The sequence below is a fragment of the Geotrypetes seraphini genome, chromosome 11 (genome assembly GCF_902459505.1).
Source record: "Geotrypetes seraphini chromosome 11, aGeoSer1.1, whole genome shotgun sequence".
Lineage (NCBI taxonomy): Eukaryota > Metazoa > Chordata > Amphibia > Gymnophiona > Dermophiidae > Geotrypetes > Geotrypetes seraphini.
Window position 1 is genome coordinate 125893972 of NC_047094.1, and position 25242 is coordinate 125919213.

Here is a 25242-nt window from a genome sequence, read left to right on the forward strand (position 1 = left end):
ACTTCCAGAGAGTATGTGTTCAAAATTAGTTCTACAATGATTATATCTACTCAGGAAAAGGCCTCAGAATAGGAGCTTACGCAAAGTCCTATCATGGACTAAAACTTCAGCGTAACTACTCCTTGCTCCAATCATTGGCCTAAAAACACCTGAGGATATATTCAGCACAGTCTACTCCAGGTTTCAATAAATATAAGTTTTTAACTTTTTTAAAACTTTTTTAGAACCTTTATGTATACTATAACTTTTTAACGAACTATGAATACATCTCTCTATTAGTTTGCAAGAGAGTTTGACAACTTTGTACTTATCTTAGACGTTGTCATATTTAATTCAAGGATTGCCTGTAGGTTGCCAAAGGTTTCTGACGTGGCCAGCGTTTCGTGGACATATCACTCAGTACACTGCTTCAGGGCCGTGGGCAAAAACATGCAGGCATCTCCTACAAATTATGTCAGTGCCAAGCCCTTACAAGCAGCTTCTCCAGCTCCTAGGTTCCCAGACCAGAGAAGGAAAGGGAAGAGAGAGAGATGCCAGAGAACAGGGAAGGAGACAGAGATATCAGATCTGAGCGTAGGAAATGAGAAGAGAAAAATGCTAAAAATCACAGGGGGGAGGGAAAGAGAGATGAAAGGAGAAAGATGCCAGACCATGAGGGAACAGAGGGAAGATGATGGATGCCAGACCAAAGGGGGGGGGAGGGTCTAGAGGAGAGATGGCAGGGGGAGACAGACAGTTTCTGGAAGGGGCAGACAGTGGATGAAACGGGCAGATGCTAGATTGAAGAGACAGGGCAGACGCTGGAAGGAAAAAAGTAAAAAGAAGATAAAAGCAGAAACCAGAGACAACAAAAGGTAGAAAAATAATTTTTTTATTTCTATTTTTTCATTAGAATATATCAGATTTGAAATATATATACTGCTAGAGACATAACTGGGGACTGCAAAGCCCAGGCAGTGCTTCTTTAGCTAGATAGAAGGGGTAGAGAAAGAGGGCACATGATGGAAGGAGGGGATAAATAAAAGGAGGGCACATGATGGGGGGGGGAAATGAGTGAGTTAGGGAAATACTGGAGGGGGTGAAGGAAAGAGGTGGCGAGCTGTAGATAGACAGTAAAAAAGGAAATTGATGAGAGGGTAGTAAGAACGTAATCTAGATGGATGCAGAAAATAAATTGAAAAGGAAATTGAGGGAAGAAAAGGATTGCAGAAGAGAGGTGTGGGAGAAGGAAGGAGAGGAGAGAGATGCCAGACCAATGGGGGTGAAAGGAGAGATGGAAGGGGGAGGCATATAGTTTCTGGAAGGGGCATAGAAGGAGAGAAGATGCCATATAGGGGCAGAGAGACGGCAGACAGTGGATGGAAGGAGGAGAGTAACAAGAAGATGAGGAAAGCAGAAACCAGAGAAGACAAAGGTAGAACAAAAATTTTCTATTTATTTATTTCTTTAGGAGACATGTGTCACTGTTTCTGTGGTGTTGCATTGTATGCAGAGTCCAGCTTCTTGCTGGTTCAATTTAACCTTTGTCTATGTGTTTCAATTTTATCCCCCCTTTTACAAACTGTGGAGCGTTTTTTAGCACCAGCTGTGGTGGTAGCAGCTCTGGTGCTCAGAATTCTATGAGCATCAGAACTGTTACCACCGTGGCTAAAATCCACACTACAGTTTTGTAAAAGGGGGAGGGGTTAGTTTGTGATGACATATTCCATACTAGGCGAAGTTGTTTTCTGTGTTCTGTGTCTTCGAAAAACATGGTTTTCTGTTAGGATTGATGGTGTAGGATTGATCTGTACTAGTCTGGCTTGTTTAGTTTTACAATGGGTGTATTGATGTACTGCTCATTGCAGTATGTAAGATACTGCCTTTTCCTAGGTACTCATGTGTGACGTGTGGCTTGTTACTAAAAATCATGTTTTTTGTACAGATGGAGGGGGGGGGTGTTGTCAAAAAATGATGGGCCCCGGGTGTCATATATGCTAGATACGCCACTAGTTTCAATGTATCCTTAACAATGACACCTAAATCCTTTTCCTGGGCAGTGACTCCTAATAAAGAACTCAGCATCATCGCATAGCTATAGTTCGGATTCCTCTTTCCCACATGCCTTACTTTGCACTTGCTTACATTAAACGTCATCTGCCATTTTGACATCCAGTCTTCCAGTCTCAAAAGGTCCTCTTGCAATTTTTTACAATCCTCTTACGATTTAACAACTTTTAACAGCTTTGTGTCATCAGCAAATTTAATTATCTCACTAGTTATTCCCATCTCCAGATCATTGATACATATGTTAAAAAGCAGCAGTCCCAGCACAGAACCCACCCATCTCCATTGAGAATATTGACCATTTAAACCCACTCTCTGTTTTCTGTCTTTCAACCAGTTCTCAGTCCATAAAAGGACATTACCTCCTAGCCCATGACTTTCTAATTTCCTCAGAAGTTTTTCAAGAATAACTTTGTCAGATGCTTTTTGAAAATCTAAATACACAACATGAACCGGCTCACAAGTATGAACACAAGATGAGACATAACCATAGAGTATCAGCCAGGATATCTCTCTCTTTTTTTTTTTATTTATTTTTTTTTAAATATCTTTATTCCTTTTTATTTCTCTCAAGTGTACAATATTATTACAATTAATTCACATAACTCACTTGACATTCTTACATAATATTATTATACATGTTTTAATTCCCCCCACCCACCTCCCATCCCTTCCCATATCAATAAAATAATCTATCCAAACATATACATACTTAGACATCCCTCTTCCTTAATACAATTAATCATACTTTAACCTATCCCTCCCCCCACCCTTTCTTCCTCAAACTCTTTTTTCATTTTATTATATACATTAATGCACAACAAATATATCTCTAAGATCAGAAGAATTAAGCCATCAACAGACATCAGGAAATGCTCTCGTGAGCCCAGTTTTGGCCTCAGATCTTCTCCCTCCACCAGCCAGCCTCAGACTCCATCTAAAGGCCATAAATCCTCCCACCCCCCCTAACCATTTTTCCTCTTACCTGAAGAAGAAAAGTAGTTTGGGTAGAGAGGACCCACTGTAGTATAGTGGGGGCTCATACGACTACCCCTCATCATCACACTCCAATTCTGGCAGTGGAACTGTCCCTTCTCATTCACAGCAACACAGTAGAGAAGATATCTGAACATCAGAAAAACAAAGGCTTCTATTCAACTTTCTTCCTAATCCCCCCCCCCCCAAAAAAAAAAATGTATATAACAAAACAACAAAAAAGTAAAGTATGAGATGTTTTCACCCCCCCTCCTCCCTTTTCTGAGACCCAATGACTAGCTAGACACTTTAGATCTTAAGGATGTTTACATTCACATCCCCATCCATCTAAGCCAGGGGTCCCCAAAGTCCCTCCTTGAGGGCCGAAGCCAGTCGGGTTTTCAGGATTTCCCCAATGAATAAGCATGAAATTTATGTGCATGCACTGCTTTCAATGCATATTCATTGGGGAAATCCTGAAAACTCGACTGGATTCAGCCCTCAAGGAGGGACTCTGGGGACCCCTGGTCTAAGCACTGGAAATAACCTTCGCTTCAAGTTCCTCAATTGCTATTTTCAGTTCAAGGTACTATCCTTTAGTTTTGCTTTGGCATCATGATCTTCACAAAGTACCTAGCTGTTCTAGCAGTGCACTTATGCAAGAAACACCACTTTGTGTTTCCATAACTAGATAACTGGCTCCTGTTTGCGCACTCACAAGAATGTTTATTTCTCACTATTCAGGATCCAAACAGCCTTCAGTCCCTGGTTATCATCAGCTTTAGGAAATCATCCCTGATTTCTAGCTCGCTCGCTTACATTCATAGGGATATAGACACCATCACAGCCCAGGTCTACTTACCCGAGGTAAGACAACACACCATCAAAGCTCTCTGCTTTCAACTAAGAAGATCCTCTCACCTATCTGCACGCCAGATCTTGTGCCTATAGGGATAAATCAGCGTGTCTTTCTCCTGTACAACATGCAAGATTTCACATATGGCCTTCATAATGGTACCTCAAACTGCACTCGAATCAATGGACTCAATCATTCTCATGTCAGATCCACTAACAAACTCACTCATGCAGTCTCTTCAATGGTGTATCCACTCTCCTTTTCTTAAAGAGGGTTACCCTTTTCAACCTCCTCCGCCTCAGCTCACTATCACAACAGATGCCTCCAACACAGGCTGGAAGGCACACTGAAGTCCCCTCCAAACCCAAGGGAATTGTAACTCAGCAAAGCTAGGCCTATACATCAAACACCTAAAATTACGCACAATCTTCTATTTAATTTAATGTGGTGTCTTATATATTGCTAAATCTCCCAAAGGATTTGAAGAGGTTTACAAAACAATTAAATTGATTTAAGTAATGGCCAAAAATCTAATCAGGTACTTTAAATTTCCCTCTCTTTCCCAACAGGAATTCAGTGAGAACTGCAGGGAGGGGAGGGAGAGATGCTGGACTGTGGAAGGGGAGGTAATTGAGAGAGAATCATAGCCAGGGCCAAGAGAGGAGGGAGAGATGCTGAACTGTGCATTGGGGAAGAGGGGGAAATAGGGAGAGATATTGAACTGAGGGAGACAAAGATGAAGGGAGGGAAGTGGAGGGAGGAGAGATGTTGGGCTTAAAAATACAGAGAGAGGGAGAGAGAGAGAGAGAAAAAAAAGACCTGGAATGGAAGGAAGAAAAAGAGAGAGGTATTGGATCGGGGGGGGGGGAGGGGGGATTTGGAAGAGAGGGAAAAAAGAGAGATAATGGACTTGGGAGTAGAGTGGAGAGGGAAAGAGATCTAGACTTGGGATTTAGCTAGGTGCTTTGGATCTGGGTTGACCACTGCTGGAAACAGGATACTGGGCTTGATGGACCTTTGATCTGTTCCAGTATGGCGATTCTTATGTACTTATGAGCTGGTGACAAGAGAAAGGAAGATATTTGGCCTTTAATCAGAAGGGGAGGGGGGGGGGTGTTGAGGGACTTGAAGACCTGGGTCTGCTTTGGGCTCAGGTATGCTCCAAAGTTGGAGAACCTGTTCAATTGCTTGTGGGGTAAGCTGAAGTCCTGCCAACAAAATAAATCCATTGTCTGAGTTGCCCCCTTCCTCCTCATATTCATGCAGGAGCAAGTCAGTGGCATGCCTCCAGCTTCCCAAGCATAGTCAGTATGTGCATGAACTGGGCAAGCTTGGAGAATACCAGCATTGGTGATTGGAGCCACCTCGCTGACTTTCTTGCTTCTGAGGCAGTACGAGGAAGGGGATGACATTGACAGTGGATTTCTTTGGGGGTGGAGAGGGAGAGGAAATGTTGTGGCTCTCCTGTGCCCATTGCCTGCTGGCTATGCCCCGCCTTTAAACACAACTAAAATTTTTTAAGCAACGTGTAGATCTAGAAGATACCCATTTCAGAATCATTTTTTGTAGGTGATATTTAAGAGGAATGGAAAATCTGTAGTTTGGCTGGGGTTAAGACCATAAGAGTCGCCATCCTGGGATAGACCGAAGGTCCATCAAGCCCTGTATCCTGTTTCCAACAGTGGCCAACCCAGGTCCCAAGAACCGAACTGGATCCCAAGTAATAAAACCGATTTTATGCTGCTTATCCTTACATATGTCCTAGCACAGATTATATATAGGTGAAAATTCCTTGCCAAGAAATATACGTATGTGGGGGAGTTAGAAATCAGCATCTTTTATCAGAAATCTTTTCTTTGTTTCAGGTTCTTAATGCACTTCGTGACGTGATGCGAAAATCGGGGGTGAGAATGGCTTTTGACAACACGTTTATCCTTCCTGTCTGCATTCTGCTTGGTTTCCTCTGGAGGGGTAAGAGATCCAGAAGTTCTATATTGCTTGCTTTTCTATTTTCTTTTTATTTATTTATTCAATTTTTTATAGCTTTCTCCCAGGGGAGATCAGAACGGTTTACATGGATTTATTCAGGAACTAAAGCATTTTCCTTGTCTTTTCCCAATTATCATTTTTTAATTAAACAATTGTCATTCCAGTAGAAAGTAAGACCCTTTCTAGCAACATATTGTTCTGAATCCTGTCATCACATTATATTTCAATCCATTTCAACCTGTCTAATATTCTCATACATTTACATTTCTAGTACAATAGACACTTTATTCCTGAATCTGTGGGTTGTCAATCCATTCTTGCAAGAATTCTTGTAGAGAGCCTCATTAGCATTCTTTTGCACCACCTCCCATCCCTCTGGACTGTCCTCCAATTCCTCAGTTGTCTCTTTACAAGTGAGATGGTAGGAGCCTGTCTTTTCTGCTCGTGTTTATTTTTTAATTAAATTTGTCTTTTTCTTACCGTTTGCGAGGCTTTATGGTGCTGCAGAAGACCACAACCTTAGAACATCTCTGGTTGTGGGAGAGCACAGACTCTAAGGTCGAAGGTCTGCTATCAAGGGGCAGATTGCTTTGCAGTGCACACACTTGGGCATCCTGCACTTAATGTCTGGGGGCTCAGGGAATGAACCCTCGGGAGCAGGGCTCACCCCAGGTTCATTTGCAGTGGGCTTGAGTGCAGGCTGAGTGGCTCCATGGCAGTTTTTCAAGGATCAGAGTCAACTGCTTTCCTCCCCCCATTTGCATGCATGATGTCCAGCAGAGTTTGAGGATTCTGGCCAGTTTTTTGGGCCTGAGAGGCACAAGCAGTCTGGATTTCAGGCTTGTTGAGGCAGAAGTTCTCCCTGTAAGTTTTACCACTTGCAGCTCCCAGCACACAGCGTGGCACAGTGAGTAGCAGGCTGACAGCCTGAAAAACAAAATCAGAGGTTTTTAAAAATAATTTTTTCTCTGATTATTGATTTCTATTATTCTTCCGTACATATGTATTAACTATGTTGGTATAATATTATTTGTAAGATCTATTATATGTATTGTTTTCTTTATTATTATAATTCAATAAAAATTATTAAACATAAATCATTTTTTTGGTTTGGGAGTACGAGTCAGTATCCCCCACCTCTAAAATCCCCAAATTGCTAGTTTTTGGACCCTAGTGTAGTTTCCCGTGTTAAAATCGATGCCACAGCATTGAAAATAAAATATCTGCCTCAAAATACCTCGATTTTGATTAAAAATAGGTGTGATGGACTCCTGAGGCCAGGATACCTTGGATTCATGCCAAATTTGCAATGGCTAGACGACTGAGGATCGTCTGTGTCCCATGTGCCATGCGGCATATGAGAGGGGTGGGAGCCGCAGGCTTAGCCTCCCCTAGTTCCTTGGAGGGTGTTAGTGTCTAGATGGTGCAATAGCCAGGAAAAGAGTCCAGGTTTGAGCAAGGAAGCAGCACAAGGGCATTCCCAGTGAAGTGCAGCTGTGGCGCTGCCGCAAAACCCCAGACAGGAGCTCATGAGCATCTGCAGGGGCTGTCTGGACGTTCTAGACAGGAGTTCCCCCCTGAATTCATCAATATGATGTTTGAAACTTACATGATTAATAAGGGTTGCATGAAGCTCTTGGAGATCGTGGCTATACTGGCATAGGGAGTTTCCCCCCCCCACCCTCCCGAAGAGCACAATTCCCAGCAACAGTGCCAAGCACAAGATGGGGAGATCCAGACTGAGGAAGACTAGGACAATGCCTTTACTCTCCCAGTCATGGTCCTCTAGCAGGAGATGCTGCTTCATCTCTAGGGGGGCTTTATCTGGTGGAAGCCCCTGATCTCGGAGAGGACCCATCTGTGTGTAGGCTGTTTAAGCCTTCAGCACTTTTGGAGGTGATCATGGAATCCCTCCAGGAATTAAAGATAGAGACCCCATAGTCCTCTTCTCCATAGTGCTCAAAAGCACAGGCCACCTGATTCCCTCTCACCAAGTCATTATAAAAAATGCTCATGGATCATTGGGAGTTTCTGGAGGGGCCCCTTCAAGTGGCCAAAGGCTCTATCCAATGGATGTTAAATTTAACCAGCTCTTTGTTCCACTGAAAGTGGATTCACTGGTGGCACAGGTTACCAAGTGTAAGTGTGCCTTTCCATGATATTAAAGGATGCCCGGGACCACAGGCTGGATTTTGTTCATAAGAAGCTCTTTGAGGCCATGGCCTCAGGTTAAAAGCAGCTGCAGTGGCGCCTGTTGTTGCCCAAGCTTGTCACTCCAAGTTGTGCTGTGATCCGGACGCAATGCCAGGAGGGCTCACCAGTTTCTAATGTCTGGAATGGATTATGTAGCTGATGCTCTGTATGATCTATTCAGAGTCATGAGCAAAATGTCTGCTTATTCCATTTCTACCCGCACGATGCTATGGATCACAGAGTGGGCGGGGGATTCCTCCTCCAAGGTGACCATGAGTAAATTATTATTTAAGGAACATTTACTCTTTGGGAAAGGTCTGGGTGATCTTAAGGCCAGTGTGCAGGATCACAAGCCAAAGTCTTTACCTCGAACCACTAGAGCAGGGGTGTCCAATGTCGGTCCTCGAGGGCCGCAATCCAGTCGGGTTTTCAGGATTTCCCCAATGAATATGCATGAGATCTATTTGCATGCACTGCTTTCAATGCATATTCATTGGGGAAATCCTGAAAACCCGACTGGATTGCGGCCCTCGAGGACCGACATTGGACACCCCCGAGGGTCAGGTTACAGTAATTTTCATACCTCCAGACTATATCGCCAGTTCTCGTGAGTGCATTCAGTACAGAGAATTTTTCAAGTCTCGGACAAAGATTCAGAGGGGTCAGGCACCCCAATCTTCAGGATCCCACTCTGCTACAATTCCCAAGAAGCAGTTATGACTCCAAGCCATCAGCTGATCTTCCACGCATTGGAGGAAGGTTATTGGTCTATTGGGGAGCATGGGCGGAGATCACTACAGACCACTGGGTGCTGGACATTATACAGGAAAGGCACAAGCTTGAGTTTTTTTGTCCCCTCCTGGACATTTCTCTGGCTGGAAAGCTGGAAAAAGCAACCAAAGTCCGAGCAAAAGTACAAATACTACTGGATCTAGAAGCCATAGAGCCATACCAGAGGAAGACTTGGGCTCTGGCAGATACTTGGTATACTTCATAGTGCCCAAGAAAGGTCCAGAAGACTGGAGGTCAATTCTACATCTCAATGCAGTAAATGCGGCCTTCAAGATATCCTGTTTCCGGATGGAGATGGTGCAGTCTGTGATTGCTTCAGTGGCGTCTGGGGAATTTCTCACCTCTCTGATTTTGACGGAGGCCTATCTGAACATTCCTATTTTTCCAGAGAACAGGAAGTTTTTTCATTTCCATGTGCTGGATCAGCACTTCCAGATTGCGGCCTTACCCTTTGGACTGGCCATGGCACCACGGGTCTTCTCCAAAGTGATTGTTGTAGTTGCAACACACCTGTGTAGAGCGGATATACAAATACAACCATATCTAGACAATTGGCTGAAAATAGCCTAGTCTGAATTCAAAGGCAGGCTAGCGATTCAAAGAGTGATTCAGCTGCTGCAGAAGCTGGGCTGGGCAGTCAACTTTCAGAAAAGCCACCTGGAGCCAACGCAGACCTTGGAGTATCTGGGAATCTGGTTCCACACAAAGGAGAAGAAGGTGTTCCTCCCGGAAGCCCACGGAGAGAAGCTTATGAGTCAGATACGGGAGTTTCTAAGTGAGACTGCTCTGACGGCCTGGCATTTTTTGCAGGTGCTGGGATCAATGGTTGCAAATATGGACGCAAGTCAGGACATCTGAAAAAGTAAGCACCCAAGTAAGAAACTTGTGGTCACTATGAATCATGTGAATGCACACTTAAAAAAAAACATTGCAAAAAACGTGGATCATATGAAAAATCTATTTTAAAAAATTGTTTTACCAACCTTAAAGACATTAGTAACTTACTGATATAAGTAGCAAATTTCCCTCAAACAAACAAAAATAGGCATCAGTTGGTTGAAACTATGATTAAAAAGAACCACATATGCTCAGGTAAGCAACTTTGCTTTCTTTACATCTTTGCTAATTTGTCCATACATACCACTTCTTTTCAATTTTTCATTATATTCTCTGAGTACAGTACTTATTAATTTGTTGGTCTGTCCCATCTGAAAATCTGTCCAGAAATTGTTCTAGTACTTACGTCCAATGTTTTGAACTCATAGGCTCATGGTCCCAACAGCAGGCATTCCGAATCCAGCCGGACAATGTGACAGTGCTGGAAGGAGGCACAGCTGTATTGTTGTGTGAGATAGAGAATCCTTCTGGGGTGGTCCAGTGGGTAAAGGACGGGCTTTTGCTAGGACCTGAAAGAACAATCCCAAGCTTCCCTCGCTACACTATGACTGGGGATGCTGATAAAGGTAGGAGAGAATTCCATAATCAAAAATTACCCTGATGATACCACTGTATAGACTGTACTTACACATTCCACTTACCTGATGTATCATCCATTCCACCCTACATTATCATCCTAGAAAAGAAATTACAAGCTTGCTAATGCTTTTAAGGAGAGTAATATACTGTATGTTGTGCATGTTTGTAAAGGTGCCCCATCTTACAAAAAGTCACTATTTGACCATATGTGGAGGTAGAATGTGTGTTTTCAGCCTGAAGAAATGGCAGCTCTCTAGGTATATGCACAAGCAAAACATTTTCTGTTTGCTTTTAGATTTTTGGGCCTTTATCTTGATTTGCAGGCATTTTTTTTCCCAATACATTATATATATATACATACAATACATTAGTTTGAATACAAATTTATGCATTACAACTTTTTAATGTATGCAAATCAATTGAACACAATTTGGGGCCCTTTTACTATGCTGTGTTAAAAAGTGGCCGGCACTATCAGTAGCACAGGGTTTTCCAGTGTGCTGAGGCCACTTTTTGCATGGCTGTAAAATGGCTGCATTTTTCTCAATTAATGGCCATGTGCTAATTTCCTCATTGGCATGGGAGCACGTACCAACACCTCTTTTCTAGGCAGTAAAGTCTTCCATGCTAATCATATACCAATTGGCTGGCATGTGGCAATGTAGCTGTTCTAACCAAATAGTGAAGAACATGCCTATTCTCCGCCTCCAAACACATATTTTTTAGCAGAAGGGAAGCATGTGTAGATGACAAAACTATCTTGGGATGTCTGAATGTGACTTACGATAGTGGTTTTTAACCTGTGGTAAGCAGACTTACCGCAGCTTAATAGGTTAATGTATATTATGTTATATTGCGTATATATACTGTGAACTGAAAAAACTACACCACAGTGGTTTTTGTCGTATCTTCTTCAGAACTCGGCCGATTCTTATGAAATTTAGTGCGTCATGTCCTGAATGAAGTTGATGTAAAATTTTGTAAATATTTCTACCACACCACACACTACACACTACCTTGTGAAGACGATCTGTTGGTATGGGATATGCACAGAAGCAGATGATAGTTTATACACAGTCTCTGTATCAAAATGGTTTTCACTGCTGAAGACTGAATTCTGTTACAGAACTTTGTATTGTTAAAAGGTTACAGCAGCTGATGATTGTTGAAAGAGTTCCCACAGAAGGGTTGGAACAGAAAGACATTGATGGGCTGCCATTCAAGATCCAAGCAATGGGCAGTGACATAGTAAAGGAGAGCGGTCTGCCCTGGGCACTGTCTTGATGAGGGGCCAGCATCCCTCCTCCTCTCTACCCCCACCATGCGCACCTTCACTTCCCCCCCCATTGTACCTCTATCTTTTCGCTGGTGCGAGCAGCAGCTCCAACCTTTTGCTCACACCAGTGTTGGCTCTCCCTCCGACATCACTTCCTGGTCCTGCACCTAGGAAGTGATGTCAGAGGGAGAGCTGATCTTGACATGGGAAGCGAGTTGGTGATGCTGCTCATGCCAGGGAAGTTAAGAGGTTTGGGGTAGGGAAGGGGTACACGCATATGGCAGGGAAGGAGCGGGGGCAGAAAAGAGGGCAGGGGAGGGGCGTCATTACCCCAGGCACCTCTCATCCTTGCTACACCACTGGCAATGGGCACTGTGGATCGTAAGCCAGGCACTCGACGACCGCGCTCGATTTGCACACAAGAGCACATTGACGTTGTACGTGATCTTGAACTGAGCCAGAAAGACATGCCACAAATACACCGAATAACTTGCCAAATAACAAAAGAAGCAGAAATAAGCCAGACATCTGTGGTTAGGAAAATTCATGACAATTTGAAATTAAAGTGTCTTAAAAAGCGTTGTGCCCAAGAGTTAACTTTACACAACAAAGACACACACCTGAAAAGGTTCAAACAGCTTTTGACCAAGTACCCAGAGCATAGCATCAGCCTCATCTGGTTTGCAAATGAAAAGATATTTACAGTAGCTCCACCGATTAACACCCAGAATTCTCACCTATACATGGCTTCAACAACACTGCCAAACACCTGCTTAATTGAAACAAGACTTTTTGACTTTACATTTTTCTGCAAGATATGTCATAAAACTTCTTGATGTTTTTATTCAGTTCACAATTCATTTTCACAAGGTAGTGTTGTGGTGTGGTGGGAAATATTTACATTTTATATTGGCTTCATTCCAGACAATGCACAAAATTTCATAAGAATTTGCCGAGTTCTGTGGAAGATATGACAAAAAACATTTTGGTGTGGGTTTTTTTTTTTTTGGGTTCACAGTGTATATGCAAATTCTGCCTGCGGTGTATTTTTATGTACACAGATACTCAGCACTGGGTTATACCTGGATACTGGCCTTGAATATACAGCTATTTAATGGTTGACAGAAGCCATCTCTAACATTCTCCATCAACAAATGGGATATACTGGAATACTTACTAGTGACATCCTCTGGATTGATCCTGTATGCAGAGCTCTTCTTTCAACTTGGAGAATCTTTTTGAAGGCCCTTGAGCATATGCAGGTGTTCCCATACTCTTCATACCTCTTCCTCCTTCTCTTCAGTCTTTTTTCTCCACCAGACTGGACAGTTCTTCTTTCCACTTCACTTACAACCCCCACCCCTCCTCCACACACACACACATACAAAATAAAAAAATAAAACTCTGAGAAATAGATATGACCACTCCATCTCCAGTTTCCCTTCTAGGACCCACTTAGGTAGGGTTGCCAGGTTTTCCAATTGGAAAATCTGGACCACCCTAGACCCACCCCCAGGCCCGCCCTAATCCTGCTCCCAGTCCTGCCCTAGCCCCATCCCCCGCTGCCTGCTTTTGTCAGGCAGGGAGGAAGTCCATGCATGCACGGATGAAATGCGATGATTTCACGCCCACGTGCGTGTGTGTATGACATCATCGTGTGGCATCCGCGCATGCGCGGACTTCTTCCCTGTCTGATGTGATTTGAGGAGGCTTTTTAAAACCCGGACAAAGTGCCGGGTATTGAAAAGCCGTCCGGACCCTCGGACATGTCTTCAAAAGGAAGACATGTCTGGGAAAATCCGGATGTCTGGTAACCCTCCACTTAGGTACCCATAGAAATGAAGCTGCTTCCTCCAAGTGGCTCCCTCTCTGTTATTGACAAGGTACCTTTGAGGGAAGATGTTCTACTGCTCACTGCAGTATGTAAGATGCTCTTTTCCCAGGTACACTCTTGTTGTGCAATGTGTGAATTATTACTAAAAATCATGTTTTTCATATATAGGAGGGGGTGTTAAAAAATAATGGGCCCTGGGTGTCACATAGTCTAGGTATGCCACTGGCCCATTCTATTCCTGTGGGTGGCTCAGCATTTAGCTCACTCTGCTCGGCAGCGCGGCTTGATAAAAGGAGGTGGTTAGATACCTCACAAGCATTGCCAGTTCTATCATATATAAAAATAAATAATCAATGCTGGCTTTTACAAAGCTGCGGTAGAAGTCTCTACCACAGGCCAACAAGGTAAATGCTCCAACACTCAGAATTCTTATGAGTGTTGTAGCATTTACCTCACCAGCTCGTGGTAGAAACCTCTACCGCAGCTTTGTAAAAAGAACATAAAGTAAGTTAAAACTAAATGCAATGAAGACATCCGTGCAATGTGTGGTGGCGGCAAAAAGGGCAAACAGAATGCTAGGAATGATTAAGAAGGGGATCACAAACAGATCGGAGAAGGTTATCATGCCACTGTACCGGGCCATGGTATGCCCCTACCTGGAATACTGCATCCAGTACTGGTCACCGTGCATGAAGAAAAACATTGTGCTACTCGAAAGAGTCCAGAGAAGAGCGACTACAATGGTTAAGGGGCTGGAGGAGCTGCCGTACAGTGAGAGATTAGAGAAAATGGGCCTCTTCTCCCTTGAAAAGAAGAGACTGAGAGGGGACATGATCGAAACATTCAAGATAATGAAGGGAATAGTCTTAGTAGATAAAGACAGGCTGTTCACCCTCTCCAAGGTAGAGAGAACGAGAGGCACTATCTAAATTTAAAAGGGGACAGATTCCGTACAAACATAAGGAAGTTCTTCACCCAGAGAGTGGTAGAAGTCTGGAATGCTCTTCCGGAAGCTGTTATAGGGGAAAACACCCTCCAGGGATTCAAGACAAAGTTAGACAAGTTCCTGCTGAACCAGAACTTACGCATGTAAGGCTAGACTCATTTAGGGCACTGGTCTTTGACCTCAGGGCCACCGCAGGAGCAGACTGCTGGGCACAATGGAGCACTGATCTGACCCAGCAGCGGCAATTCTTATGTTCTTAATTTCTATCTTATTAATAGAATGCTGTGATAATCTTCTATCTTCTCAAAAACTGGAAGAATGTAGTTTAAAATAATGCTATCACGTAAAAAGGTCTGTCTGAGTCATTGCTGAGTGTAAGCACTCATTGGATTCCTGATGGTTTTTTCAAAATGAAAACCATCATAAAACTATCTTGAGATGTTTAAGTAGTGTTGTCATCTAAAATGCATTTTAAAAACACTTAAAATGTCTCAGATTTGCTGGATGAAATATCCAAATTCTGACTTTCCAAAATTGGAAATTGGATTTTTTTAAAGACATTTTGAGGCATCCATCTGCTTTGAAAATGAGCACCTAAGAATCCTAAAACATGCATTCCAAAGAAAGAAATTTTTAAAAGTCATATCTCTGCTCTTGTGATATTGCTTCAAAACCTTGCACGAACAAAGTACCTTAGAATTTAACTCCATATGGATGGATATGAGAATGCATTAATTTTTAGTATCTTCACAGCATTCCCCTTTGTCTTTTCAGAGCCACTGCATCTGCCTTAGGACTAACAAGATTTTAGTATGCGCTATTTTAAAATAGTAGGTACTAATATGTTTGAAAATGCCAAATTTCATAAATGTCCTCAGCCTTATCTCCCTCACCTCCCCTGGACCCTCCAAGTCTCTTCTCCCTGGCTTACTGCAGTCATTTGGATCTCCAAGGCCAGTGATTCCCATCCTGTCCCACTGGTGCCTTGTCTCACAATGACACTGGCACACCTGAGGCTGAATGATTTTTATTTGACTGGTTAGTGGTTAGTAGCAGCGGTCAGCAACTTTTAAAACACTGGCTACTGCCAGCTGAATTATTCCTCAATAGTCAGTGCCAACCCCGATCTGTGTAATTGAATATCTGTGTGCTCAGCAATTTGCTGGGAATCACCTGGGTTTTGCTGATATTCAGTAGAAGTACCTGGATAGTCATCTAGGGCTAGATGCACTAAACATGGTTGCTATGACCGTGCGAGTGGCTGTTGGCCGCGTTTTGGTCCGATTCTGGAACAGCGAATGATGTTCCAACAAGTTTCCATGCAAATCATTTGCATGGAGGTTTGCCATAATCCTGACCCACCAGTCGCTCTGAGACCAACTTTGATACAGGCGCAGAGCCAGTTTGGGGAAGCCCAAATAGCTGAGCAGCAGATAAAGCCCCAAAGCAGCCTCCTGCCACTCAGCTGTTCGGGGATTTTTTCTTTTTTTAATGGCACAGATGATGAGCTTGTGTTACACATGCACAAAATCTGTCCCATAAAAATAATTCCATGCCACCCCCCTGCCTCTTTTCCAGCAGTACCTCTTCTCCCTTCCTTTTACCTCCCCCTTGTCCAGCAGTACCCCTTCTCCCTACCTTGCTCCCCTCCTTCCCTGTCCAGCAATACCTATATTTTGTGGCCCGCGGTCTTGTACCCAATCTCACACTCTGGGCAGGAAGAGAGGCGCCGGCGTATTAACTATTTTTTTATGCGGCCCTCCAAGTACCTAAAAATCCAAAATGTGGCCCTGAAAAGGGTTTGAGTTTGAGACCACTGATCTAAAGGCATCTAAAGTGTGATAAGGTAGTGGCTGTAGCCAGAAGGATGCTAGGCTGTATAGAAAGAGGTGTAACCAGTAGAAGAAGGGAGGTGTTCATTGGTGAGGCCACACTTGGAGTATTGTGTTCAGTTTTGGAGGCCATGTCTGGTGAAGGATATAAAAAGACTTGAAATGGTCCAGAGGAAGGCAATGAAAATGGTAAAGGGTTTGAACAAAAAGAAGTATGAGAAGAGATTGGAAGACCTAAATATGTATACTCTGGAGGAGAGGAGGAACAGGGGAGATATGATATAGACATTTAAATACTTGAAAGTTATGAATATAGAACCAAATCTTTTCCAGGGAAGAAAAAATGGTAAAACTAGAGGGCATAATTTGAGGTTGCATGGAGGAAGACTTAGAAGCAATATTAGGAAATTCTTCTTCATGGAGAGGGTAGCAGATACCTTGAATGCCCTCCCAAGGAAAGTGGTGAAGAGAAAAACGGTGATAGAATTCAAAAGAGCGTGGAATAAAAATAGAAGATCTCTAATTAGAAATCAAAGGATGTAAATTAAAGAACTAATGCTGGTATTGGACAGATTGCACAGTTTGTGTCCCATATATGGTGATTCGATGTAGGATGGGCTGGGGTGGGCATCAATGGAACTCCACTAACTTGGAACATGAAGATGTTACTGTCCAGACTTTATGGTATATATCCTACAAACAACAGGATGGTTGGATAGGCTGGAGTGAGCTTGGATGCAATTTCAGCATTTGGAACCTAGGACAATACCAGACTTTTACAGTCTATGGCCCAGAAATATCAAAGAAGAGACAAATTAATTTAATCATGTATTTTTTAATGGGTATAACTTATGGGCAGATTGGATGGACCGTTCAGGTCTTTATCTGCCATCATTTACTTTGTTACTATGATCTAGCCTGGTTTTAATATTATTGACCTCATTTACATGCCAGATCGGAGAATGCACGACCACATGGAAAACCATGCAGTGAGCCGTTTAGAGCATCGGGTCGGCAAATATGATCACTGCTAAACCATGCAAACCGGTTTAGTGACGATCGTTAGACAATTAGTGCATCTAGCCTCTAGTTAGCAGAGCCATTTTGTTGTCCTAGGTTAACACCAGATAATTATCTGAATAGCAGCAGTGTCTGGACCATCCCTGGACCATCCTGGCACTTGTTGGAGAGTACTGTGGCAGTGGTACTTTCTGGAAAGTGCTCCTGAGTATTAGTAATTGGGCTGGCCAGTCATTTAACTGAGCAGGAGCCTCTCCTGTCCAGTTAAATTGCTTTGAATGTCAACCCCTAAGTGTGTATTTACCATTGTGTATAGTGTTATATTAGATGGTATGGTATGGTTGATTTTTGTGTACAATTTTGCAATTAGAAAAGAGTTATATAAATCAGATGAAATGGTACCATTTTCTTATATGGCTGGTTTGTTTCAAATGAACGCACATCTCTACTAGTGCCCAATCCTTTGAGTCTCCTTGAGGCTGACAGTCAAAGTCACTGGCAAATAGATAAGATCAGCATCTAAGGAAATGAGCTGATGCTGAGCGACTACATGTAGCATTTGAAATCTGAGTGGTCCAGGGGTGGAGTGAGGTCAGGGGATGAAGGTTAGCTCACCTGGGGGTTGCAATGGTCAGTTGAAAACTAGCAACTATGAAAGAGACTGTCTAAAAAATGAATTTTCAGCCACAAATGTAGTCAGCTGGATTTTTTTGTTTTTTTATTAATGAATTAGTCACTCAACTCAAGTCTCTCCACCCCCCCACCCCCACCCCCAATTTTTATACTGTATTCTAAGTCATACGTCAGAGTCTGATGTTTATGGTTTGTTTAGCAATTCTGTAAATTGTATACCAGTTTGCTGCCCTGCTGGAAGGTGGGACATGCATATCACATTTCAACTAAACTGGTCAAATTATGTCTGGCTAAGTTAAGCACTCTGCCCTTCTCTCTCAAAATGTATTCTGCCATGAGTTTGCTGCTGAACATGATTACTTCTAACCTCTGGTCTTTGCTGGCCTTTCCAGGAGAAAATCACCTACAGATAGAGGGCTGCATGTTGCAGGATGATGCAGACTATAAGTGTCAAGTTGGGCGATCGGAGACCAGTTATGGAATCATCTCCCGCACAGTTCTGGTCAATGTGCTCAGTAAGTGAACTGTTCTGTCCATTCATCTATTATACATTGTCTCTTTTTTACCATTTCATAGTAGTGGCTGGTAACTTACAACAAAAGTGGTCTGACAGGATATGGTCTCCACCCCTCTCCCACTTTCTCTTTCCCATTACTCTCTACCTCCACCTCCCATTCCTCTTCGCTAACACACATACACACACACAACTCCCAACCCATCCCGTTCCACCCCAGCCTCGCCCCTACAAGAACTTTGTCTCTTTTTCTCTGAGCTCAGGGCTGCGACTGAAGGGTCTCTGAGCATGTGTGGATGCGAGGTGTTGATATCATCATCATCATCGCATCCGTGCATGCTCGGAAGCCCTCCAGACGTGGCCCCCATGCTTGAGACCTTCCAAAACCCTTAACCAGCTTCTGGGTTTTGGAAATTCCCACAGGTACCCAGACTGTCCTCTAAAAAGAGGACGTCTGGGTTTTCCTGGACATCTGGTAACCTTAGAATTGAGGAGCCTTCATTACTTCAGCTTTCCAAAGAGAGCCCCAAAATAGCCTTCCTTCCTTTTAAGACAGATGGCTATTGTGATGGTACAATTACACCATCACTTATTAACACCAGCCACCACTGACAACTCATTTACACATTCATATATCTTTCTAGCCATTAATCCATCTTTCACCTGCCCACCCCCTTAGACATTCATTCTTCTTTCCATTAGAGAAATGTTAAAAGTTCTTATCAAGAAGCAATCAATAACTTTGCTATAGTTCCTGGCAGGACCAGTGTTAAACATGCTGGGGATATGGATGGAAAATTCCAAAGGAGGCCAGAAGTCTGTCTTTTTAGGCAGACTTGGCATGAGGGCCCAAGGCAAGTGTCCTATATGCACCCTCCTAACACTAGCCCTGTTTACTGGTGACAGTTTTATCTTCATAACATAAGAATTGCTGCTGCTGGGTCAGACCTGTGGCCAGGGCCGGATTTAGATGAAAAGAGGCCCTAGGCTATTCCACTTATGAGGCCCTTTCACCTCCCATTTTTAAGTTTGTAAATTACATGAGAGATAATAAAATACATCATTACTGTGATATATATCAATATGTTAAATGAAACATGTTGTTATTGGTACTAATCTTTATAAAAAATGTGACACGGATAACAAATAAAAAAAAGTCGAGAACACTTATTTGGACATTTATTCTCAGCACCATATATAGTACTTGTAACAATAACTAATCAAACATAACACACAACATTGCCCCTTCCTATGTCCATAGTGCCCCCAGTGCGTCCTTCCTCACCTCACCCCCCTCCGATGCCCGCCTGACTCCCATCCCCCTTCCATTGAACACCCCCATGCCATCCTGCCTGCCTGCCTTCCATTAAACCCCCCACCCCCCCTCCGATGCCAGCCTGCCTGCCTCCCATCACCCTTCCACTGAACCCCCCCCCCAATGCCAGTCTGGGCCGCCCTGTCCTGCCTCTCTCCCCGTTTTGCCTCTCTCCCCGCGGGGCTGGCCTTTGCCCAGCTGTTTCCGGACTGACGTCTTTCCCTCCCCGATCCTCCTCCCAGGGCGAGAAAAAGAAAGGGAGAAGCCGAGTCGGCACCCCGTTGCGGCCGGAGCTGGTTCCGATCCCGAAGCATAGAATTTCTCCTTATTTTCGGTTCAGTGTTTTAGTGTTCACTGTTTTTAGAATAGTGTAATTTTAATTTTGCTAACAATTTGAATGTAGGCCCCTCTTGATCTTGAGGCCCTAGGCTGAAGCCTAGTTAGCCTATAGGAAAATCCGGCCCTGCCTATGGCCCATCCTGCCCAGCAGTCCGCTTACGCTATCTTTATATAACCCTAGGCCAAGACCAGTGCTCCAAATGAGTCCAATAGGTGTGTCATTCTGGATGGACGGGTAATACCCCAGTGCTTGTGAGCTGTGCAAAAAAAATCCACTCCAGATTCTGAATCCCTCCTTCTTCACTAGAGGGCTCTGCTGTCCCCTTCAGTTTTTCCTTGGTTTTATATTCGGATCGGTTTATATTTGAGTATATATGGTACCCTTATGAAAGGGTGATATGCATGGATTCATTAGTTCCTCCTTAGTCCTTCCCAAACCCTGCCTCCTTGCCAAAGGCATGCATTTCAGATTTACATGTGCAAATTCTGGCTTTCTAAAATTGGGTTGTCTATGTTTATTCAACATACACATGTAAAGGCCAGTATTTATGTGAGTAAATCATGAAAAAGGACTTTCTAGCCATTCATCCAGCCATTTCTTCATCTTTACAAATCCATCTATGGTTGAAATCCTTTGTATTGTCACTTTTCCACTTACATTCACCTATGCTATGCTTTCATGTGGTAACGTGACTGAGGATGTGTCTTGGATCTGTTACAATCACAGCCATAAACGCAGGGTTTGCAAAGCAAAAGGAAAATATTTTATTGTTATCACTCAACATGTTACTTTACAGGTTTTAGTGCAGCAGTAGTAAAGTCTCTTTACTTCTCTCTGCTTCTTCACATATCACTGTCAGCACTCTTTTCCTAGGGCAGGCATCCTTTTTGGGTCCCCTCTGGACACACACCAAAATCAAGTATTTTCTGAATACAATTCAAAGTTATCTCCTACCTTGATAGTCTTCACACAAAGGCTTGGGAGTTTTAAGCTTGAGCCACTCTGCTTCCATGATCCTCTCCTCAGATACTATAGCTCAGCTTAGAATGCTATAGCTCTTCCCTTAGGACCTCCCTCCTGGAAGCCTCTACAGTCTGGGTCTCCCCTTCTCTACACTGACTCATAGCATTTAATTTCAGCCTGGCCTGACTCAGCCCTTGACACAGTATTTTAGTGCCACCTGCTGTAAGATGGCTTAACTGCACCATCAGCAAAGGAATGTTATTAGGGAAGAACACCTGTCACTATACCACTTGTATATCACTTAGTTGCTTACAGTTCACTAAAAGATTAATCTATCTTTTTATAGAGCCCTTCTGCTTCTACATGCATCTCTCCATCCTGCCAGCTCACTACCTCTCTATCAGTGTCATAATGAATAATCATGCTCTAGTTCTTTAAGGGAGCAGCAAGATTTCAAAGTATAATTCTCATTCCTTCAGTTCCTCCAAAGAAGCCACGCATCGAAGAGTACGAGGCAAACAGTGTGGTGACCTGGGTAGCAGGTTTGGAATACAGCGTGACCTGCAGTGCATCTGACTCAAAACCTCCCTCTGATATCACATTCATCAAAAGTGAGTTTGCATCTATACTGTTGGAGAAGTGGGGAAGGGAGGATGATAGATACTTTTTCCTAAGGAATCAGGTGGCCTGCCTTTATGTCAGGTTAAAAAGCCTACAGAGTAAGAGCCAACTCTAGTGTAGAGTACAATCAAGGATTTAATTAAAGCTGTTTAAACAAAGCCAAACAGGCTTTGCAACTTGCTCAAAATGCTACAGCGCTCATTATTGCACACGTGTCATGGTTTGAGCGCATTACACCAATCTTGAAGGATTTGCATTGGTTGCCTTTGTAGGTTATAGGGTTCAATTTCAAAAAAAGATGTCCAAAAGGTGGCATAAACCGGCACTTGGAAGCCTTACTAGTCAAAAAGTGGGCATTTTTGAAACTGACTTTTTAGATATCTTTCTGGTCGTTTTGTCTTCAGGGCATCTAAATTTTAAGGGTTTGTGTTGGAGGCATATTTTGGGTGGGATTAGGGCAGGCTTAGCACTTGAACATTTTACAGTGATAATCAGTAGCTGGCTGGCTAAGTTGGCTCTATCTGGCTGTCGATCTTAGCCAGCGAGCCGCTGAATATTGGTGGCAACTGGCTATGTCACATAGCTGATCACCGGCCAATCCGCTAAGCCAGATATTCAGCAGGAGATAGCCGCCACAGCATGAGTATGTGCACATATGCTGGTATTTGAATGGCTTAAAAGTGTATGCAATTCTTTATAGAACTACTCTCCATATCAGCTTTGTGCAAATGAGAGAAATTCCTTCCTCTGTTCCTCAGTAACAACCCTTCCCAAATCCTTCTTCATGGCAGTGCACAGTATTTGCTATTGTGTTACTGGGCCAGTCCTGTGGTTTATTTATTGAGATCTATGGACAACTTAGAATGAGTGAGAACAACACACTTCAGTGCTACTATCATTTGTTTTCATGTCTCTGCAGGTGGGAGTGAACTCTCCAATGTGATATCCCATGTCATATCTGGTTCCAGTGAGAAGCTATCCAGTACTCAGGCAACTGTGAAGTAGGGTCTTTAATTTCTGAAGCCTTTTCCATTTTCATTTACAGGCTCTGTCTTGATGGAGATTTCCATATTTCCTGTGCTTTGACAGATTGTCCCTTGACCAAGATGTTTTCTATAGAATCCAGGCCTTGCCTCCATCTTTAAACCAAGCATCCCAGCTCGGTCCAAGCTTTGCAGGCCTTGATCTGTAGCTTTGTCCTGAGCCTCTTCTGTGATGCCTTATCCCTCATCCTAACAAATGAAAGAACCTCCCTCACCCCAAGAAGTCTACAAAGATTAAGGAAAAGAGATGAAGTCCAACTCCAAACTGAGCAAAGAATGAAAATAATTCTATAATTTAATTTAAGAGTATTAACCGGACAAGCCCTCAGTCACACAGCAACCTCTGGAAACTCCAGGGAAAAGCTGTCGCGGATTTACACCCAGGAAGGTGTTAACTGCGAAACATCCCCGGGCTTGCTCCGGATAATATTTGTGGTGCTTAACTAGTGCAAAATGTGCAATGTGTGAAAAAACTCAAATGAAAAAAACACACATTATCAAAATAAAGAAGGAATTCATCTCTTACCCCTAAGCTGGGGGCCAAACTGGAAAGTTAGTGTCCAAATCCAACCAAGCTCAAAAATACACAGGCTGTAAGGACTTAGCTTCTCCGTGTGTAATGGAAATGGTGATCCATAAGCAGTAAATGAAGTGAATGTCCAACGGACTCCGTTTCGGGGGTGAACCCCCTTCCTCAGGAACCGCACTGCTCGATGACTCTCAAGTTCGTGAATGAAGCAGGAAAGAAATTTAGGGTTCTATTTTTTGTCTTATCCCTCATCCTGACATATGCTTTCTGATGTCTTAATATCCGTCTTGATCCTCTTGCTGTGTGCATTTTCTATTGTTTTGTAATAATGTAATGCTGTTTAATACAATATAAAACAAAAATGACTAACAAGACAAAACAATATGAGATGAAAAAAATTGTACCTGCACAGCCCTAGTTTTTTATTTAGTTTATTTAAAATTTTATATACCGCTTAATAACTGCGGTATACAAAATTACATGTATACATTTTTAAGAAATGCTAAACATGTTTCAACAAGACAAACACAAGAAGACATTAACTAATGGTATCATTATTAAAATCTTCTTTTAAATTCATCCTACAAGATGGAAGCACAAGATCCCATAAAATCATTTACAGGACAGGAAAGCATTAACACAGAATAGCATTAGCACAGGAAGGCATTGACAAATAATTGCGTTTTCAACATGTACTTAAAGTTCAATCTCCCATCGCAGAATCGCAGAATACCAGAACTTGGCGCCAGCTACAGACAGCATTGTTGACCCAATCTTAACATGAGAGACTAACATCTTACCCTCCAAATTCGGTTTCGTACTATTTTCTGATCTCAAACATTTTCTGGGTTGATAGATTAAAAAAAAACTCCTTTAGTGCCCTTGGGGAAATGTGATATAAGATTTGCTGTATGATTGAAAGAATCATAAATTGTAAACTAAACTAAACCTTGGGTTTATATACCGCACCATCTCCATGAATGCGGAGCTCGGCACGGTTTACAGGAAGAAAGATGAGAGAGGAACTACAGTGGAGAGATTAAAGAGTTAGGTGTAAAGGGGGAAGGTGAGAGGCCTAAGAGGGGGGAAGTGTTACAGTTTTGAGAATAGCCAGGTTTTTAGGTTTTTGCAGAAGAGTTGGAGGGAGCTTGAGGTTCGGAGAGGGGAGGTGAGGTTATTCCAGATCTCAGTGATTCTAAAGGGGAGGGATGACCCAAGTTTGCCTACATGGGAAATACCTTTTATGGTATTGTACTCTCTGCTGCATAGGTAACCAATGCAATTGTTTCAACACTGGGCTTATATGAGTCATTCTTGAAACCCCAGTAATCAATCTTGCAGCAGAGTTAATTAACATCTGCAGTGCCCTCATCTTCACTTTAGTAACTCCCAAATAAAGAGAATTGCAATAGTCCACTTTACTTAGTATTAATGCCCTGCCCTGGATTTTTATTACCCTGTTCCCCAGGTGTTTTGGTAAGTGCACCAAACACAAGGCCAATGTTCAAAGCGATTTAAGAGGGCAGAAGAGGCTTCTGCCCATTTAAATTGCTCAGGGCTGCCCATCCACTGAATTTCAGCAGCACTTTACTAGGCAGTGCCGCTGAATAAAAGTGGGCAGGTTAGCGGCAGTTTAGTGGACAGTGTTGGGGACGAGCTGGCAGATATGCAGGTGCAGGCAGTATTCAGTGCTGGTTCCCGCATATCTAAAGTGGGTGAATTTAAAACAGCTCAAAAACTGTTCTAAATTCCTGGGCTTAGTTAAGTGAGTCCTGCCTGAATATCAGCTGGGATCTTTATAACAATCTAGGAGCCCTTTGATTTACTCCCTTCCAGGCCCGATCCTTCCTCTTTGGTCCTGGGACTCAGATGCCCCCTCTCCATGTCATACTACCCAAAACTTCGTAAAATTGCAGGCCATGGAATCTAGGGTGAAATACTCACGTGGATTAAAAATTGGCTGGAGCATAGGAAACAGAGAGTGGGGTAAATGGACAATACTCGGACTGGAAGAGTGTCACCAGCGGGGTGCCGCAGGGCTTGGTGCTT

The 25242-nt window shown here is 43.0% G+C and overlaps 1 protein-coding gene across 4 annotated transcripts in view; it reads left to right on the forward strand.

Moving 5' to 3' along the window:
* Positions 1–25242, forward strand: part of NPHS1 (NPHS1 adhesion molecule, nephrin) — a 164167-nt gene that overhangs the window by 4960 nt on the left and 133965 nt on the right. For 3 of the 4 annotated variants that reach the window (XR_004536509.1, XR_004536510.1, XM_033914958.1), the window contains exons 2-6: positions 5743–5848; positions 10117–10314; positions 18261–18383; positions 21480–21611; positions 22541–22622. Coding sequence is in view for 2 of the 4 variants with exons in the window: in XM_033914958.1 (XP_033770849.1) it covers positions 5767–5848; positions 10117–10314; positions 18261–18383; positions 21480–21611; positions 22541–22622 (617 nt within the window). In the remaining 2 variants the exon portion in view is untranslated. Of the gene's footprint in view, positions 1–5742; positions 5849–10116; positions 10315–18260; positions 18384–21479; positions 21612–22540; positions 22623–23381; positions 23420–25242 lie in introns of those variants that run through there. The other variant, XM_033914959.1, reaches the window with a different exon arrangement.